This window comes from Pelodiscus sinensis, chromosome 1 (genome assembly GCF_049634645.1).
Source record: "Pelodiscus sinensis isolate JC-2024 chromosome 1, ASM4963464v1, whole genome shotgun sequence".
NCBI classification, from domain to species: domain Eukaryota; kingdom Metazoa; phylum Chordata; order Testudines; family Trionychidae; genus Pelodiscus; species Pelodiscus sinensis.
The window spans coordinates 332,890,049-332,909,879 of NC_134711.1; the positions used below are offsets into that span (position 1 = coordinate 332,890,049).

A 19,831-nucleotide genomic window follows, 5' to 3' on the forward strand; every position below is an offset into this window, starting at 1 on the left:
AATACGGGAAAAAATTGGAATCAAATCCCCATGTTGTTGTCACTCAACAGTCCCAAACTGCTGGGTTACACTGTGCCGAGAGAGTCACACCCAGGGGTCAGGTCCTGTCGTTCAGCGAGCGTTCATGGCAGGCCCAGAGCTGCCTGTTCCTTGGAGAGTGGAAGCCATGGGGCAAAGCCAAAGCCTGTTGAGAATGGGCAGATCCCTCAGGCTGAACTGGTGTTACATGAGCAGGGGAATAGAAAACCCGGGTAATCTGCCTCGTCTCCAGAAGGTCCTGGGAATGACTTTGCCTGCTCTCCCTGGTAAGCATGGAGATGGTTCTGGGATTGATTCTGGGGGTTGGTTTAATGAACACTGACCTGGATTGTATAAAGCAGTGGGCATGGCACATTGAACGTGGTAAATGCTTTTCTATTCATAGTTAATAGGGGGCCCTCCAGAAAGTGGTTTTGACCCCTCACAGTTATCGGTCTCCAGATCTGTGCCTTCACTCTCTACCTGTCCCGCCTGCACATTGACAAGGCACAAGGGCCTATGGAGACCTAGGAATTATCCCTGGTATTCTTAGTAGTCAGCAGTACTTTTACAATGCACACAAGTGCACAGAGCAGCCAATTCCTCTGACTCAGCCCAGAGCCCAGGAGTTCTCCTCCGCTCTTGAGAAGGCCCCTTAATTGCTGTTTACTCCTAGAGTTGGATAAAGAGCCCAGAAGCCCAGACATGGAAAGATCCCTGGAAAGTCACTGGCTAGAAAGTGTTTGCTCCCCAGCCTGTTTGCATCCAGATGCCGCTTCTCCCCAGAGGCTGAGCCAACCCCACTGGGACAGCCCAGAGCTGTGATATAACCAAGCATGGCCCTGTGCCGGCTCTCGGCGTGGGAGGCTGCTGCAGACGCTGGGCTGAGAGAGGTGTGGGACGCGGCTGCCTGAGGGGGGTTCCCAGGGAAGACACGTCCCTCTCAGCACTCACAGGTACCAGCAGTAGCTGAGGAGCACAACTGCTCCATTAACCCAGTGCACTGTGGGAGTGGTGGGAGAGAGGGTAAGTCTGGGTCCTTTCTACTCTGCCCAGACATTAAACATTCAGGTACCCTTGCCCCAAGGGGGGATGAGTTTTAATCCACTGTTATTGGCCAAATTGTCCCTCTTTGCAAATGGCCTCCAGCCCCAGGCTGCTGCATTTTAGGTGTAAAGTGGATCCTGTCGGATGAAAGGTGCTAGTAGATGGACCAGGCCGGACAGTATTCTCAGGCTATGGCTCAGATCTGATTCAGACCCCTGGGAGCAAGAACTGGGCAAGGAGCAGAGAAGCCGGCTGTGTGTCACTGTGCAGACACTGTCGCCTTTTGGCCTCGGGGCAGGACTCTGCACCTGGCCTTGTGGAACCACCTCAGATTTCCTTTGTCTGCAGCCTGCACGTGACTGTATCAAACCCTGTGTGTGCACGGGCCCGCTCAGCCAGGGCTCCGGATCCATCGGTGCCTGCCCCGGCCTCCTCCTTGTGACCCCTCTGCCGGCCTTCGGCTCAGGCACAGATTTTATCTCCAGATATTTTCCATTTACTTCTGCCAATGATAAAGCTATGTTAGGGCACGAGACCTACAAGAGATCACTGCAGGGCCCCGCTGGAAACAGCCTCATTGGCGGATGGGCCCATGGACGTCAGCTCTCTGGGATCTGGGAGTGACCAGAGGTCAGTACATTGTGTCCACTTTACAGGAGCTCTTCTGCTATTGCAGAATGTGCATTTTTGGTCTGTCAGGTTTCCCTCTTACATCAAACGCCTCAGGGAAATCAAAGTCTCTTGCATCTGCACAGTTCCCTTCTCAGCCAGAGGTGCCCTCGTATTACTGGAGGAGTTTTCCAGACATCATGCTGGTGACTGGCACTAACTAATCCCAGACCAGGTTCTCAACTGTCTCCTAACCTGGCCAGTTCTGTACGTAAGGGCTACATCTACATTGGCAAGATTTTGTGCAAATACTTTTCACGCAAGAGTTTTTGCGTTAAAGTATTTGCACAAGAGGGTGTCTACACTGGCATGTGCTTTTGCGCAAAAGCATCTGTGCCAGTGTAGACACTCTCTTGGGTAAGAAAGCTCCGATGGCCATTTTAGCCATAGGGCTCTCTTGTGCAAGAAATTCATGTTGCCTGTCTACACTGGCCTCTTGCACAAGAACAGTTGTGCAAGAGGGCTTCTTCCTGAGTGGGAGCATCATAGTTCTTGCACAAGAAGCCCTGATTTCACACATTAGAACATCAGTGTTCTTGCGCAACAACTCCCCGCCAGTGTAGACAGGCTTTAGCACAAAATCATGACACTGTAGACACAGCCGTTCTGTTTCTGTGTAATAGTTTCTGTTTAGCACACATCAGGCTTTACTATATTCTGGCTCTGCTGCTGACTGATTGTGCATTTGTGGGTGCAAACAAGGTGTGGTTTTGATCACTCTGTTCACAACTCCTGGGTTTGCCACCCCAAGTTTCTATGTTAGATGCTGTTTAACAGCCTTATTGAATGATAGGAATGTATTGCGTCACCTCATGTGACCTGAGTGCCTCAAAGTGCCTCTTTATGAATGCAGAACAGAAATATTTTGTGACTACATCAAGCTTTCCTGTAACATCAGTGACTTTTCTTTCTCCCTCTAGGAAGTGGCTGATCCTTTTTTATTTTGTTCTTAATATACTTAATAATCTCACTTTGGACATCCTCAGCTCTGCCAGGATATCACTGTCCTTGATAAAAGGTTAAAGAGACTGGGACTTTTCAGTTTAGAAAAGAGGAGACTGAGGGGGGATATGATAGAGGTCTATAAAATCATGAGTGGTATGGAGAGGGCTGATAAAGAAAAGTTATTTATTAGTTCCCATAATAGAAGAACTAGAGGACACCAAATGAAATTAATGGGTAGCAGGTTTAAAACTAATAAAAGAAAGTTCTTCTTCACACAGCTGTGTTGTCAACCTGTGGAACTCCTTGCCAGAGGAGGCTGTGAAGGCTAGGACTATAATAGAGTTTAAAGAGAAGCTGGATAAATTCATGGAGGTTAGGTCCATAAAAGGCTATTAGCCAGGGGATAAAATGGTGTCCTTGGCCTCTGTTTGTCAGAGGCTGGAGAGGGATGGCAGGAGACAAATCGCTTGATCATTGTCTTCGGTCCACCCTCTCTGGGGCACCTGGTGCTGGCCACTGTCGGCAGACAGGATACTGGGCTAGATGGACCTTTGGTCTGACCCAGTACGGCCGTTCTTATGTTCTTGATATCCCTTAAGAATTTCTATCATGTCCAATTTGCATGGTTTGCTATGGATTTTTCCCTTTTCCCATATTGCTCCCCCTCCTTAATTGCTGCCTGTGCTTCGGGACTGCAGCAGTTTCTTGTCCTCTACTTTTCTGACTGTGGAAGTGAGGCTCTTTAGCTCTCTCATAAACTATCCCTTAAGAACTAACTGCTTGGCTACGTCTACATTGACATGTTTCACCCTCCTATTGCTAACATGCCAGTAGAAACCTTTCTTGTTTCCCTTCACATCTCTTGCTAGCTGCAATTCCAATAGTGCTTTACCTTCCTAGTTACCCCCCTGCATGCTCAAGCAATATAGGTATACTCCTCCCTAGTCATCTGTCCAAGTTTCCACTTCTTATAAGCTTCCTTTTTCTGCTTAAGCTCACCAAGGATTTCACTGCTAAACCGAACTGGTCACCTGCCATATTTACTTTTCTTACGGCACATCGGCACGGGTTGTTCCTGAGCCTTCAATAAGGCTTCTTTACAATCCTGCCAGTTCTCCTGGACTCCTTTCCACTTCGCGTTACATCCCAGGGGATCCTGCCCATCAGCTCTCTGAGGGAGTCAATCGTCTTATCTGAAGTCCGGGGTTCTCTGTCATATGCCTGCTCTTTCGACTGCTCTCTAAACATTCACAGACATTTCCATCTGTCTGCGTAGGGCAGCTTCCTCTTTTCTCATAGCCCTTCTGGGAAACCCTCTTTCCATCTGCTCTATCCTTCAAAGTGACTGGGTGACCAAAACTGAGGGAATGTCCAGACCAGATAATTCTCCACCCTGTTTCTTTGGCACCTGAATAGTGTTTGTGTTGCACACAGTTCGGTTCTATTGAGCTACCAGCAATGATGCCCAGGACTTGCCCCAAGGGGTGTTCTGGTTGGGACGTTCGCCCCTGGTATGTGTCTTGGTTTCACATTTCCCCACTCTGAGATTTTTAGAAACAGGCTGAATTGTGAACTTACTAGAACAGGGACTCTGTAGCTTGGGCACTAAGGAACAAAGACGTGTAACGAGTATCCTCACTTGTGTTTCCTACTGGAGCCTATTCAGGTTTCCTGCATCACAACATATTGGCACTCTTGACACATGGACAATCATAAAATGTGAAATGGGCGTTAGTAGGTTGTTCATACCTCACTTCTCTGAATAGTCAAAATGCCATTGTTCAGTGTGTGGAGAGAGACCAATACGCTCCACCCATGAGAACAGCCCCCAGCAGTGCATGTCGTGTCTCTTATGAACCTTGTCTCTCCATCCAGGCGTTTGTGCTGTAACCGTCACCTGAGACCCAGGGTACATACAAGACATCAGAGGAATATTGATTTGAAGGTGATACTATTCTGCATCCAAGCTGGACACGTTCTCCCTTTCTCCATGTCAGATTCCAGCAGAAACAACTTCACCAACCCCTCAATCTTCATCCTGCAGGGCATTCCTGGCTTGGAGGCATCCCACATCTGGGTCTCCATCCCCTTCTGTGCCATGTACGTCATAGTAATGTTGGGGAACATCACCATCCTTTTCATTGTGAAGATGGAGCGGAGCCTTCATGAGCCCATGTACTATTTCCTCTGCATGCTGGCCGTCACCGACCTGGTGGTGTGTACGTCCATCCAGCCCAAAATGCTGAGCGTCTTTTGGTTTAATTCCAGGGAGATCGATTTCAGTGCCTGCCTCACCCAGATGTTCTTCATTCAGTGGTCTATACTGATGGAGTCTGGCTCACTCACGGCCATGGCTTATGATCGCTACGTGGCCATCTGTGATCCCCTGAGACATTCCACCATCCTGAAAAACTCCACTGTAGCCAAGATCAGCCTGGCCGTGCTGCTGCGTGGTGCCATACTTTCCTTGCCGTTCCCCCTCCTGGCAAGGCAGTGGCCATATTGTAGAACCAACATCGTTCCTGAGCCGTACTGCTTACACATAGTTGTGGTGAGCCTGGCTTGTGCTGACATCCGTGTCAGTAGTTACTACGGCCTCGTTGTCATGTTCTGTGTGATGGGGCCGGATGCGATTTTTATTGCTTTGTCCTACACCCAGATCCTCAGGGCCATCTTCCACCTCCCCACAAAGGATTCCCGGCTCAAGACTTTTGGAACTTGCAGCTCCCACATCTGTGCCATCTTAGCCTTCTACATTTCCATGCTTTTCATCTCCTTCACGAACCGCTTTGGCCAGAATGTGCCCCGGCATTTCCAAGTTCTCATTTCCAACTTGTGTGTCTTGATGCCCCCCATGCTAAACCCCATCATCTATGGGGCGAGGACCAAACAGATCCGGGACAGGTTGCTCCGGCTCTTTACTCAAAAGGGTTCCTAAGAATTTCTAATGTTGCTCTGTGTCTGAGACTGAGATCAGAGAAGAGCTGGTTGACGACATGGTGCTGGGCCCTGCTCTCTGAATTTGACTGTAACGTGAAAGTGACATTGAACCCTGGGCTGGCCTTACTGTGCTGTGTCCGTGGGACAAACCGAGCAATCGGTCTGTGTTCAACTCATCTGCTCATGGAGTTTCCCACTTTCAAATTCCTGGTAACTTGAGCACTGAAGCCCCTAATTCCCTGCCACCTTCAGGGTGGTCAAACACTGGAATAAATTGCCCAGGGAGGTTGTGGAATCCCCATCTCTGGAGATATTTCAGAGTAGGTTAGATAAATGTCTATCAGGGATGGTCTAGACAGTATTTGGTCCTGCCATGAGGGCAGGGGACTGGACTCGATGACCTCTCGAGGTCCCTTCCAGTCCTAGTGTTCTATGATTCAGCTCTTCCCCCAAATCCTTCTGCTGTTGTTCTACCCTCTTTTCCCAAAACACCAACCCTGCTCTCTCCTCACTTCCCCACCCCCATCACTCACTGGATCACCTCCACCTCTGTACCTCGCCATCTTGATTCCGTCTGCTCCAGGGCTGGGACGGGAGCTGCTGCAGTCTGACCAGGAGCCTGGCCTGAGGGCCAGGAGGATGCAGCGCTGGAGCCGACACACTGGGCAGGAGCAGAGAGAGAAGCCAGGTCTCACGTACAACCCCAGTTGGAGATTGGGGGCAGGGCTGTGATGCAGAAAGGCAAGATTGTGCTTCATACTGCGTGTGGGCCCTAACGCTCTGCTACAAAGCCATGTAAAATGAATTCAATGTGTCATTTCCTTTTTTTAGTTTTTCAGTACCTCCCTGCTGGCATCTATTACAGGGAGGGTCACTGCACTGGGTGTGGGCTGGGCGCCCTTCGGCATGAGCCAGGTTTTGGGAGGCAGGGCAGGGGATCAGCTGTGAAACTGGGAGAACAACAGCTGGGAGAGGCAGAAGAAGCAAGGAAGGAGAACATCACATTGGAGCAGCTGGGACACTCCTTTGAGTTGATGTCATGGCATCCTCTTCTACTGAGGCTACCTCTGCGGGGGATGGAACTTCACATAGTAACAAAAAATGGTCCACGAGGGATTCAAACATCAGAAATCTAAGTAGCTGGGTTGCGCTGAGTGGGAGAACCACTGGTGACTTTTGTGCCAGGTGCAAAGATTGTGGATCTCTTGTAACATCTAGATAGACATATGTGTATTGTTGGGGAAGAGCTGGTGGTCATCATACATGGAAACACGAAGGACATAGGGAAGGAGGGGAGATAGGAGTTCCACAGGCTGACTGTGCGCTGCATGAAGGAAAACTTCCTTTTGTTTGTTTTAAGCCTGCTGCTTATTAATTTATTTTGGGGGCCCCTAGTTCTTATATTATGGGAATAAGTACATAATATTACCTTATTCACTTTTTCCACAACAATCATGATTTTATAGACCTCTAACATATCTTCCTTAGTCTCCTCTTTTCTAATCTGAAAAGTTCCCTTCTAATTAATCTCTCCTCCTATGGCTGCAATTCTAAAACCCTAATCATTTTTGTTGCCTTTTTCTGAACCTTTTCCAATGCCAATATACTTTTTATGAGATGAAGAGACCACACCTGTACCTGGTATTCAAGATGTGGGTGTACCATGGTTTTATATAGAGGCAATAAGATATTCTCTGTCTTATTCTATAGCCCTTTTTTAATGACTCCTAACATCCTGTTTGCTTTTTTGACTGCTGCAGCACACCGAGAGGATGTTTTCAGAGAACTATCCACAATGACTCCAAGATCTCTCTCTTGAGTAGTTGTAGCTAAATTAGGCCCCATCATATTATATGTATAGTTGCGGTTATTTTTTCCAATGTGCATTACTTTGTATTTATGAACATTAAAATTCTTTTGCCAGTCTGTTGCCCAATCGCTTAGTTTGGGGAGATCTTTTTGAAGCTCTTCACAGTCTGCTTTGGTCTTAGCTACAGTACAACCTGTGCTATCCAGCACTTAAACTCGGTGGTAAACTTTAGAAACCAGCAAATTTCTGAGCCAGGAAAAAAGTTGTTAAAAGCAAAAAAAAGAAAGAAAAGGAAACTGTCGCTTTAAGCACTCTAAGCTAGGTCGCTTCTCAGACGCTTCCCCCTACCCCTGCCAGATCTGCGTGCAGCATGTACCTGAGGGAAGGGCAAAAAGACCCCTGTACCTCCTGGCATCCTGCCCCCGCCACGCTTCCTGGCCTCCTCTCTGGTAGCCCAGCACCCACAGAGCTCATGGCCGCCCTGGCAGTTCAGCCCACCCCACACCTGTTGCCCCCTGCCTCGCCGCAGTTCAGCCCCCTCACAGCTTCTGCTCCTGGCATGCCGCCCCTGCTATCACTGTCCCCCGGCTTCCACCCTCCCACACCAGACTGCATCCTGCCCCTCTCATGGCCCCCGCTAGCAGGCCACATCCTAGCCCCCGTACAGCTCCCATCCCCCTTCAGATACCTGGAATTTTTAGAAAACCGGCACGATCTAATCCCCGGGCTTTCTGTATCTTGAACAGTTTGCATCATCTGCAAATTTTACCCATGCACTGTTTACCCCTTTCTCTAGATCATTTATAAATAAGTTGAATAGGATGGGTCCCAGGACAGATCATTGGGGGACCCCACTAGTTACCTCTCTCCACTCGGAAAACTGACCATTTATTCCTACCCTTTGTTTCCTGTATTTTAACCAGTTATCAATCCATGAAAGGACCTTCCCTCTTCTCATGTCAATTTAGTTTACTTTAGAGCCTATGGTGAGGGACCTTGTCAAAGGTTTTCTTGAAATCTAAGTACACCATACCCATTGGATCCCCCTTGCCTGCATGTTTGCTGACCCCCTTAAAGAACTCCAGCAGATTAGCAGATTAGTAAAACAGGATTTCCCTTTACAGAAACCATGTTGACTTTCCCCCAGCAAATTATGTTCAACCATGTGTCTGACAATTTTATTCTTTACTATAGTTTCAACTAATTTGCCCGTTACTGACACTAGACTTACCGGTCTGTAATTACCAGGATCACCTCTAGAGCCCTTTTTTGAATATTGGCATCATGTTAGCTGTCTTCCAGTCATTAGGTAAGGAAGCTGATTTAAAGGATAGGTTATAATTCACATTTTGTAGCTCACCTGTTTGAGTCACTCATTGCACTGTGGATGTGATGGGATAGACAGTAAGTCTGGGTCTTTTCTGCTTTTCACAGACACTAGCCGTTCTGGGGCCCCTGCCACAGGGGAGGAAGTGTTTGTCCCAGTGTTACTGGCCAAACTGTGCCTCTTTGCAGTTGTCCTGTAGCCCAAGGCAGCTGCATTATGTCAAGAAATGTCTCCTTCCCCATTTGGAAGTTGTGGAGCCACTGCTGGTCATTCCACTGCTCCATCTCCGGTGCGCTCTTGTAGCCAAGAAGGCGAATGGCATATTAGGTTGCATTAAGAGGAGTATTGCCAGCAGATCTAGAGAAGTGATTATTCCTCTTTATTTGGCTCTGGTGAGGCCACATCTTTAGTATTCTGTTCAGTTCTGGGGCGCCTGTTCTAAAAAGGATGTGGATACGTTGGAGAGGGTCCAGTGGAGGGCAACCAAAATGATGAGGGGGATGGAGCACATGACCTACGAGGCGAGGCTGAGGGATTGGGGCTGTTTTAGTCTGCAGAAGAGTGAGGGGGGATTTGAGAGCAGCCTTCAACTTCCTGCAGGGAGGTTCCAAAGAGGCTGGAGAGAGGCTGTTCTCAGTAGTGATGGATGGCGGAGCAAGGAGCAATGGTCTCAAGTTACAGTGGGGGAGGTCTAGGTTGGATATTAGGAAAAACTATTTCCCTAGGCCGGTGGTGAAGTACTGGGATTGGTTTCCTAGGGAAGGGGTGGGATCTCCAGCCCTAAAGGTTGTTAAGTCCTGGATTGATAAAGCCCTGGCTGGGATCGTTTTGTTGGGGTTGCTCCTGCTTCAGGCAGGCATGGACTCGATGATTGCTACGGTCTCTTCCATTCCCAGGATTCTATGATTCTAGGGTTTAGTGTCCATAATTCATGTCTCTGGATAGTGTCATTTGTCAGAATGTGAAGAAAGTACCATCTCCTTCTCCCAGGAGAACTGCCTCCATTAGTGCACGTGGTATCTCATGTTCACATTGTGTCTCCATCCAGGCAATTATACGGTGACCATCGCCCTAGAATCCGGGCACATCCACAATCACCACAGAGCATCTGGTTCAAGTCGGAGACGCCATTCTGGTACAGAGTTTCATCGCTTCTTCCCTACTCCAGAATGGATACGAACACAACTGCCTTCATCATCCCCTCCACCTTCATCTCACTGGGCATTCCTGGCCAGGAGGCAGCCCATGTGTGGATCTCCATCCCCTTCTGCACCATATACATCATAGCCATCTTGGGAAACTTTGCTATCCTATTTATTGTGAAGAAGGACTCGAGTCTCCATGAGCCCATGTACTATTTCCTCTGCATGCTGGCCATCACCGACCTGGTGGTGTGTACGTCCACTCTGCCCAAAATTCTAGAGAGATCGATTTCAATGCCTGCCTCACCCAAATGTTCTTCATTCACTGATTGAGTCTGGCTTCTTCGTGGCCAGGGCTTTGGATCGCTATGTGGCCATCTGCCATTCTGTGAGACATTCCACCATCATGACCAACTCCCTGGTGATGAAGATTGGCCTGGTCATTTTGTTACGTGGATGCATCCTTGCACTGCCCTATCCCTTCCTGGCGAGGCAGTGGCCATATTGCAGAACCAATATCATCAGCAGCTCTCAGTGTGAGAACTTGGCCGTGGTGAAACTAGCCTGTGCTGACACCCGCATCAGTAGTTACTACGGCCTCTTTGTGCTGTCCTGCAGGATCGGTCTGGATGTGTTTTTCATCATTCTGTCCTATATTCAGATCCTCAGGACCATCTTCAGCCTTCCCTCTAAGGATGCCCGTCTCAAGACTTTTGAGACGTGTGGTTCACACATCTGTGTCATATCAGCCTTTTACATCCCAACTATATTTAGCTCCCTGGTGTCCCGTTTGGGTAGCAATATTCCCCTTCTTTACGAAATGTTCATTTCCAACACGTACCTCCTGGTTCCCCCCATGCTGAACCCTATTATCTATGGTGTGAGAACCAAAGAGATCCGGGACAGGCTGCATTAGCTCTTTACTCATAAAAGGACTGAAGTTTTCTCCCCTGGTGGTGGATCTTAGAAAGATCTCTCTGGTGGACCAGCTCATGACATGGTATCTTCCCTGAAACAGTGACTGGCCAATCAAAGAAACTTTAAATTATTCGTGGAGTTTACTGAATTGTCTCAGCGTGACACTGTGTCATACCAAACTGACTGCCACTTGTACTTTTGAGATGTCAACCTGCAAAGGCTTTCAAGTCTGTCTCTCCTGAGCAGTAAGAATATGTTACCCTGGGCAGTACGTCTTCAATGGAAAGTATTTTCCCATGTCTCTGCTTGGCTGCAAAGGAGAAAACAGAGTCTATAGGAGCCGTGAGGTTCCATGGCTGTAGTGCTCGTAAATAATCAACCCAGAGCTGCCAGTTAATGTGTTTCTCAAAGTGATTTAAGGAAACATTTTCAGAAACACTGATCTAGATAGTACTGAGGCCTGCCATGAGGGCCGGGGGCTGGACTTGATGCCCTTTCGAGGTCCCGTCCAGTACTGGCATTCTGTGATTCTATGATTCTGTGCTGGCAGATAAGTACCGATGGAACGAACCTCCCTGAAATTGACCAGGTCTTTTTGAACCTAGTTAAAATCCTGGTCTTCACAATATCCATTGCCAAGGATTTCAATAGGTTGACTGTGCTGTGTGAAGAAAAATGTCCTTGTTTGTTTTAAACCTGCTACCTGTTAATTGCATTTGATGTCCCCTAGTTCTTCTGTCATGGGAACAGGTAAATAATTTTTCCTTATTCACTTATTCCTACCTATCATGATTTATAGACCTCTATTATATCCCCCACTTAATCTCCTCTTTTCTAAGCTGAAAAGACCCAGTCTTTTTAAGGACTACTCAGTTGATGTGGACAAATTAGCACTTCATGTTGTCTGTCTGTACCACAGATTAACGTTGACTGATTTTTCTCTTGGTCTTTGGCTCCTGATTCCAAAAAGGTTCCTCACCTCTGTTCTATAGGGAATTTAACCCTTATTGGGTGGAAGTTTCCAGAACCTTGCTATCATAATAATATATATAAATGAAGTAATATATTATAACTAACAGCAAAATTCCTCAGAAGAATTCAGAGGGGAATTCTGAGTAATTCTCAAGTCTCTATTATTATAATTTTGAGTGAGCCAGACTTCGCTATCCTTCAATGTCTAACCCCCTCCCGTCCTTCTCCCCAGCTCCCATAGAAAGTCACTGGAGACCCAGCATTCAGGCTGGAAGAAATTTGAGCAAGGAATGCCCAGGATCAGCCTCCCCCATATGCAAGTCCCGAAAGGAAGGACAGGAATGAATTTAATTAAATCACTTTAAAAATCTTATGATGAAGAAACAAGTAATCTGTTTTAGAGCATAACAGAGACATTTTATAACCCACCGACATTGTCTGCACAGTTACAACAAACATAAAACCAAAGAGAAGAAGGGAACAGTTCAGTCTACACTGGACATACTCAGAACACACTTGGGGATCCCACAAGCTTAGATGTAATTCACTAATGTCTCAGGGAGTGTCTCTGATCCCCAAATCTACACCATATGCTGAGCCTGACCCATCTCTCCATTTGTGCTGGATCCTCAGTTGGAGTCCAGGCAGCCCCTTTCCTGCTGCGGATCCCAGCCAGCCAGCCCACTGTGTAACTGGTCAGATAAGTAATCAGGGCACAGATTTACATGAAACCCGCCTTCCGGAAAATACACAAACTGGGAATAACACAACACACATGGCTCCTGCCCCGTCGCTGCGGGTTCAGAACGGCTGTGGACTCGCCCAAGCAGGGAAAGTTGCTGGCACCATTTGGCTAAACCTCACACTGCACTGCACCAGAAGAAAGTATTTTCCCTCCCAGCCCTCTGGTGATAGTGCCCATCCCCCAGGTGTCTCCAGTTGGGGACTAGCAATCAACCATGATTGTCCAGGGAATGTGCCCGGTCATCCAAAAAATTTTTTGGAGGAACAGACGAACTTTTTCTGTAGCCTGTAAACCTTGTTTTAAGAGGAAGAGGAGATGATCTAAGAAAGGGTTTTCCCCTTATGTACAGCCTAGTGTAGCTGGGCCAAATGTCAGAAAAATCTCTTCCAAAAAAAGAAGCGGAAAATGTATATTGCAATTTGCAATGTGAGTAGCTTTTCCAGAAGAACAGTGTAGTGTAGACATAGCCAAAGTCTTGCTTCCCTTGGGCCTCACCTACCAGCTCTCCGAGTTTACTAAAATCTGCGTCCTGACAGTCATTGTCTCTGTTTTGCTGTTCTCCCTTCCACCATTCCTTACAATCATGGCCTGTAGATTTCATGATCCCTGTCACCCAAACTCCTTCCACTTTCAAAATCTTAGCCAATAAAAAATTCTGTCTCATGACAGGGGTTATTGGGTTCTGCTTTGAGCAGGAGATTGGCCTGAATGATCCTTTGAGCTCGCATCTAACTTTAACTTTGGATGGGTCTATGATTCTGTGGAAACTGATGGGTGTCAGGAAACACCAATGGATTCAAGTGCTTATAGCGCCTACATCTGGGACAACCTGCCAACTTGTGAACCCCGAGGCGAAGGCTGTGGGGTTACATTCTCGGAACTGAGGTGCACCAGCATCAGGGAGTGAAGCATACTGGGAGGAAGTAGGAGTCAGCGGCAGTGGTTAGGTGGGAGAAGGGAAGACAACTTGCCCTTCCTCTAGAAAGGTGGTGTGGGAGTTTGCCAGTTCCAGGTCAAGCAGCATCCAAAGGGCTGGTTTTGTTCAGGTGGGTAACGTAAAGGCTTTCCCAGAGACATGTCAAGAAGATGTTTCTAAGGAAGAGGTGACCAGTTTGGATGGCTGGCTCATCTTGTTCATGACAGGCCAACACAGCGGGTGAAGTTTCTCTCACTACAACTAGCAACACAGCCCAAGACAGAACAAGGCTCATGATCACAAGTCCCGTAGGGATCTCATCAGGTTCCACTGTACCCATACATGCCGATGATGCAATAAAATACGGGAAAAAATTGGAATCAAATCCCCATGTTGTTGTCACTCAACAGTCCCGAAGTGCTGGTTTACACTGTGCCGAGAAAGTCACACCCAGGAGTCAGGTCCTGTCGTTCAGCGAGCGTTCATGGAAGGCCCAGAGCTGCCTGTTCCTTGGAGCCTGGGGCAAATCCAGAGCCTGCTGAGAATGGGCAGATCCCTCAGGCTGACCTGGTGTTACATGAGCAGGGGAATAGAAAACCCGGGTAATCTGCCCCGTCTCCAGAAGGTCCTGGGAACGACTTTGCCGGCTCTCCCTGGTAAGCATGGAGATGGTTCTGGGATTGATTCTGGGGGTTGGTTTAATGAACACTGCCCTGGATCGTATAAAGCAGTGGGCATGGCACATTGAGGGTACGTCTAAACTACATGCCTCCGTCGACGGAGGCATGTAGATTAGCCAGATCGGCAGAGGGAAATGAAGCCGCGATTAAAATAATCGTGGCTTCATTTAAATTTAAATGGCTGCCCCGCTCTGCCGATCACCTGTTTGTCGGCAGATCGGGGCAGTCTGGACGCGCCGCGCCGACAAGGAAGCCTTTCTTGATCGGCACAGGTATGCCTCGTGAAACCAGGTTTACCTGTACCAATCAAGAAAGGCTTCTTTGTCGGCGCGGCGCGTCCAGACTGCCCCAATCTGCCGACAAACAGCTGATCGGCAGAGCGGGGCAGCCATTTAAATTTAAATGAAGCCGCGATTATTTTAATCGCGGCTTCATTTCCCTCTGCCTATCTGGCTAATCTACATGCCTCCGTCGACGGAGGCATGTAGTTTAGACACACCCTGAATGTGGTAAATGTTTTTCTATTCATAGTTAATAGGGGGTCCTCCAGAAAGTGGTTTTGACCCCTCACATTTATCGGTCTCCAGATCTGTGCCTTCACTTTCTACCTGTCCCGCCTGCACGTTGACAAGGCACAAGGGCCTATGAAGACCTAGGAATTATCCCTGGTTTTCTTAGTAGTGAACAGTACTTTTACAATACACACAAGTGCACAGAACAGCCAATTCCTCTGACTCAGCCCAGAGCCCAGGAGTTCTCCTCCGCTCTTGAGAAGGCCCCTTAATTGCTGTTTACTCCTAGAGTTGGATAAAGAGCCCAGAAGCCCAGACATGGAAGGGTCCCTGGAGAGTCACTGGCTAGAAAGTGTTTGCTCCCCAGCCTGTTTGCATCCAGATGCCGCTTCTCCCCAAAGGCTGAGCCAACCCCACTGGGACGGCCCAGAGCTGTGATATAACCAAGCATGGCCCTGTGCCGGCTCTCGGCGTGGGAGGCTGCTGCAGACGCTGGGCTGAGAGAGGTGCGGGACGCGGCTGCCTGAGGGGGGTTCCCAGGGAAGACACGTCCCTCTCAGCACTCACAGGTACCAGCAGTAGCTGAGGAGCACAACTGCTCGACTAACCCAGTGCACTGTGGGAGTGTTGGGAGAGAGGGTAAGTCTGGGTCCTTTCTACTCTGCCCAGACATTAAACATTCAGGTACCCTTGCCCCAAGGGGGGATGAGTTTTAATCCACTGTTATTGGCCAAATTGTCCCTCTTTGCAAATGGCCTCCAGCCCCAGGCTGCTGCATTTTAGGTGCAAAGTGGATCCTGTCAGATAAAAGGTGCTAGTAGATGGACCAGGCCGGACAGTATTCTCTGGCCATGGCTCAGATTTGATTCAGACCCATGGAGCCAAAACTCCCCTGGGAGCAAGAACTGGGCAAGGACCAGAGAAGCCGGCTGTGTGTCACTGCCCAGAGATTGTCGCCTTCTGGCCTCGGGGAAGGACTCTGCACCTGGCCTTATGGAACCGCCTCAGAAATCTGCACGTGACTGTACACTGATACAGCCTGCACGTGACTGTATCAAACCCTGTGTGTGCACGGGCCCCGCTCAGCCAGCGCTCCGGATCCATCGGTGCCTGCCCCGGCCTCCTCCTTGTGACCCCTCTGCCGGCCTTCGGCTCAGGCACAGATTTTATCTCCAGATATTTTCCATTTACTTCTGCCAATGATAAAGCTATGTTAGGGCACGAGACCTACAAGAGATCACTGCAGGGCCCCGCTGGAAACAGCCCCATTGGCGGATGGGCCCATGAACGTCAGCTCTCTGGGATCTGGGAGTGACCAGAGGTCAGTACATTGTGTCCACTTTACAGGAGCTCTTCTGCTATTGCAGAATGTGCATTTTTGGTCTGTCAGGTTTCCCTCTTACATCAAACGCCTCAGGGAAATCAAAGTCTCTTGTATCTGCTCAGTTCCCTTCTCAACCAGATGTGCACTCGTATTAGTGGAGGAGTTTTCCAGACATCATACTGGTTACTGGCACTAATTAATCCCAGACCAGGTTCTCAACTCTCTCCTAACCTGGCCAGCTCTGTACTAGACAGCTGGGCCATATTGACCCCAGCCAGGGGGCAGTACAGACTAGGCAGCTGGGCCATATTGACTCCAGCCAGGGGGCAGTGCAGACTAGGCAGCTGGGCCATATTGACCCCAGCCAGGGGGCAGTGCAGACTAGACAGCTGGGCCATATTGACCCCACAGACAAGGTGCAGCACAGACTAGACAGCTGGGCCATATTGACCCCACAGACAAGGTGCAGCACAGACTAGACAGCTGGGCCATATTGACCCCACAGACAAGGTGCAGCACAGACTCGGCCGCCAGGCCATATTTTCCCCTCCATAAGGTGTAAAGGGCGCACGACCCCATGACAGCTCCACAACCTCCCTGTTCCTTTGGCACCTGAATAGTGTTTGTGTTGCACACGGTTCGGTTCTATTGAGCTACCAGCAATGATGCCCAGGACTTGTCCCGAGGGGTGTTCTGGTTGGGACGTTTGCCCCTGGTACGTGTCTTGGTTTCGCATTTCCCCACGCTGAGATTTTTAGAAACAGGCTGAATTGTGAACTTACTAGAACAGGTTCTCTGTAGCTTGGGCACTACGGAACAAAGACGTGTAACGAGTATCCTCACTTGTGTTTCCTACTGGAGCCTATTCAGGTTTCCTGCATCACAGCATATTGGCACTCTTGACACATGGACAATCATAAAATGTGGAATGGGTGTTAGTAGCTTGTTCATACCTCACTTCTCTGAATAGTCAAAATGTCATTGGTCAGTGTGTGGAGAGTGACCAATACGCTCCACCCATGAGAACAGCCCCTAGCAGTGCATGTCGTGTCTCATACGAACATTGTCTCTCCATCCAGGCATTTGTGCTGTAACCGTCACCTGAGACCCAGGGTACATACAAGACATCAGAGGAATATTCATTTGAAGGTGATACTATTCTGCATCCAAGCTGGACACGTTCTCCCTTTCTCCATGTCAGATTCCAGCAGAAACAACTTCACCAACCCCTCCATCTTCATCCTGCAGGGCATCCCTGGCTTGGAGGCATCCCACATCTGGGTCTCCATCCCCTTCTGTGCCATGTACGTCATAGTAATGTTGGGGAACATCACCATCCTGTTCATTGTGAAGATGGAGCGGAGCCTCCATGAGCCCATGTACTATTTCCTCTGCATGCTGGCCGTCACCGACCTGGTGGTGTGTACGTCCATCCAGCCCAAAATGCTGAGCGTCTTTTGGTTTAATTCCAGGGAGATCGATTTCAGTGCCTGCCTCACCCAGATGTTCTTCATTCAGTGGTCTATACTGATGGAGTCTGGCTCACTCACGGCCATGGCTTATGATCGCTACGTGGCCATCTGTGATCCCCTGAGACATTCCATCATCCTGAAAAACTCCACTGTAGCCAAGATCAGCCTGGCCGTGCTGCTGCGTGGTGCCATACTTTCCTTGCCATTCCCCCTCCTGGCAAGGCAGTGGCCATATTGTAGAACCAACATCGTTCCTGAGCCGTACTGCTCACACATAGTTGTGGTGAGCCTGGCCTGCACTGACATTCGTGTCAGTAGTTACTACGGCCTCGTTGTCATATTCTGTGTGATGGGGCCGGATGCGATTTTTATTGCTTTGTCCTACACACAGATCCTCAGGACCATCTTCCACCTCCCCACAAAGGACTCCCGGCTCAAGACTTTTGGAACTTGCGGCTCTCACATCTGTGCCATCTTAGCCTTCTACATTTCCATGCTTTTCATCTCCTTCACGAACCGCTTTGGCCAGAATGTGCCCCGGCATTTCCAAGTTCTAATTTCCAACTTGTGTGCCTTGATGCCCCCCATGCTAAATCCCATCATCTATGGGGCGAGGACCAAACAGATCCGGGACAGGTTGCTCCGGCTCTTTACTCAAAAGGGTTCCTAAGAATTTCTAATGTTGCTCTGTGTCTGAGACTGAGATCAGAGAAGAGCTGATTGACGACATGGTGCTGGGCCCTGCTCTCTGAATTTGACTATAACGTGAAAGTGACATTGAACCCTGGGCTGGCCTTACTATGCTGTGTCCGTGGGACAAACCGAGCAATTGGTCTGTGTTCAACTCATTCACTCATGAAGTTTCCCACTTTCAAATTCCTGGTAACTTGAGCACTGAAGCCCCTTTCCCTGCCTCCTTTCTTCCCTTCAGATTCCCTTCAGGGTGGTCAAACACTGGAATAAATTGCCCAGGGAGGTTGTGGAATCCCCATCTCTGGAGATATTTAAGAGTAGGTTAGATAAATGTCTATCAGGGATGGTCTAGACAGTATTTGGTCCTGCGATGAGGGCAGGGGACTGGACTCGATGACCTCTCGAGGTCCCTTCCAGTCCTAGTGTTCTATGATTCAGCTCTTCCCCCAAATCCTTCTGCTGTTGTTCTACCCTCTTTTCCCAAAACACCAACCCTGCTCTCTCCTCACTTCCCCACCCCCATCACTCACGGGATCATCTCCACCTCTGTACCTCGCCATCTTGATTCCGTCTGCTCCAGGGCTGGGACGGAAGCTGCTGCAGTCTGACCATGAGCCTGACCTCAGGACCAGGAGGATGCAGCGCTGGAGCCGACACACTGGGCAGGAGCAGAGAGAGAAGCCAGGTCTCACGTACAACCCCAGTTGGAGATTGGGGGCAGGGCTGTGATGCAGAAAGGCAAGATTGTGCTTCGTACTGCGTGTGGGCCCTAACGCTCTGCTACAAAGCCATGAAAAATGAATTCAGTGTGTCATTTCCTTTTTTTAGTTTTTCAGTACCTCCCTGCTGGCGTCTATTACAGGGATGGTCCCTGCACTGGGTGTGGGCTGGGCGCCCTTTGGCATGAGCCAGGTTTTGTGAGGCAGGGCAGGGGATCAGCTGTGAAACTGGGAGAACAACAGCTGGGAGAGGCAGAAGAAGCAAGGAAGGAGAACATCACATTGGAGCAGCTGGGACACTCGTTTGAGTTGATGTCATGTCATCCTCTCCTACTGAGGCTACCTCTGCGGGGGATGGAACTCCACATAGTAACAAAAAATGGTCCATGGGGGATTCAAACATCAGAAATCTAAATAGCTGGGTTTGCGCTGAGTGGGAGAACCACTGGTGACTTTTGTGCCAAGTGCAAAGATTGTGGATCTCTTGTAACATCTAGATAGACATATGTGTGTTGCTGGGGAAGAGCTGGTGGTCATCATACATGGAAACACCAAGGACATAGGGAAGGAGAGGAGATAGGAGTTCCACAGACTGACTGTGTGCTGCATGAAGGAAAGCTTCCTTTTGTTTGTTTTAAGCCTGCTGCTTATTAATTTATTTTGGGGGCCCCTAGTTCTTATATTATGGGAATAAGTACATAATATTCCGTTATTCACTTTTTCCACAACAATCATGATTTTATAGACCTCTAACATATTTTCCTTAGTCTCCTCCTTTCTAATCTGAAAAGTTCCCTTCTAATTAATCTTTCCTCCTATGGCGGCAGTTCTAAAACCCTAATCATTTTTGTTGCCTTTTTCTGAACCTTTTCCAATGCCAATATACTTTTTATGAGATGAAGAGACCACACCTGTACCTGGTATTCAAGATGTGGGTGTACCATGGTTTTATATAGAGGCAATAAGATATTCTCTGTCTTAT

General features: G+C 48.7%; 1 protein-coding gene across 1 annotated transcript; it reads left to right on the forward strand.

Moving 5' to 3' along the window:
* The first annotated feature begins 17,519 nt into the window (after positions 1-17,519).
* On the forward strand, positions 17,520-18,107 carry LOC106732328 (olfactory receptor 52L1-like). Its single transcript, XM_014575846.2, has one exon. The coding sequence runs from the start codon at positions 17,520-17,522 to the stop codon at positions 18,105-18,107; it is 588 nt and encodes a 195-aa protein (XP_014431332.2).
* Positions 18,108-19,831: the final 1,724 nt, after the last annotated feature.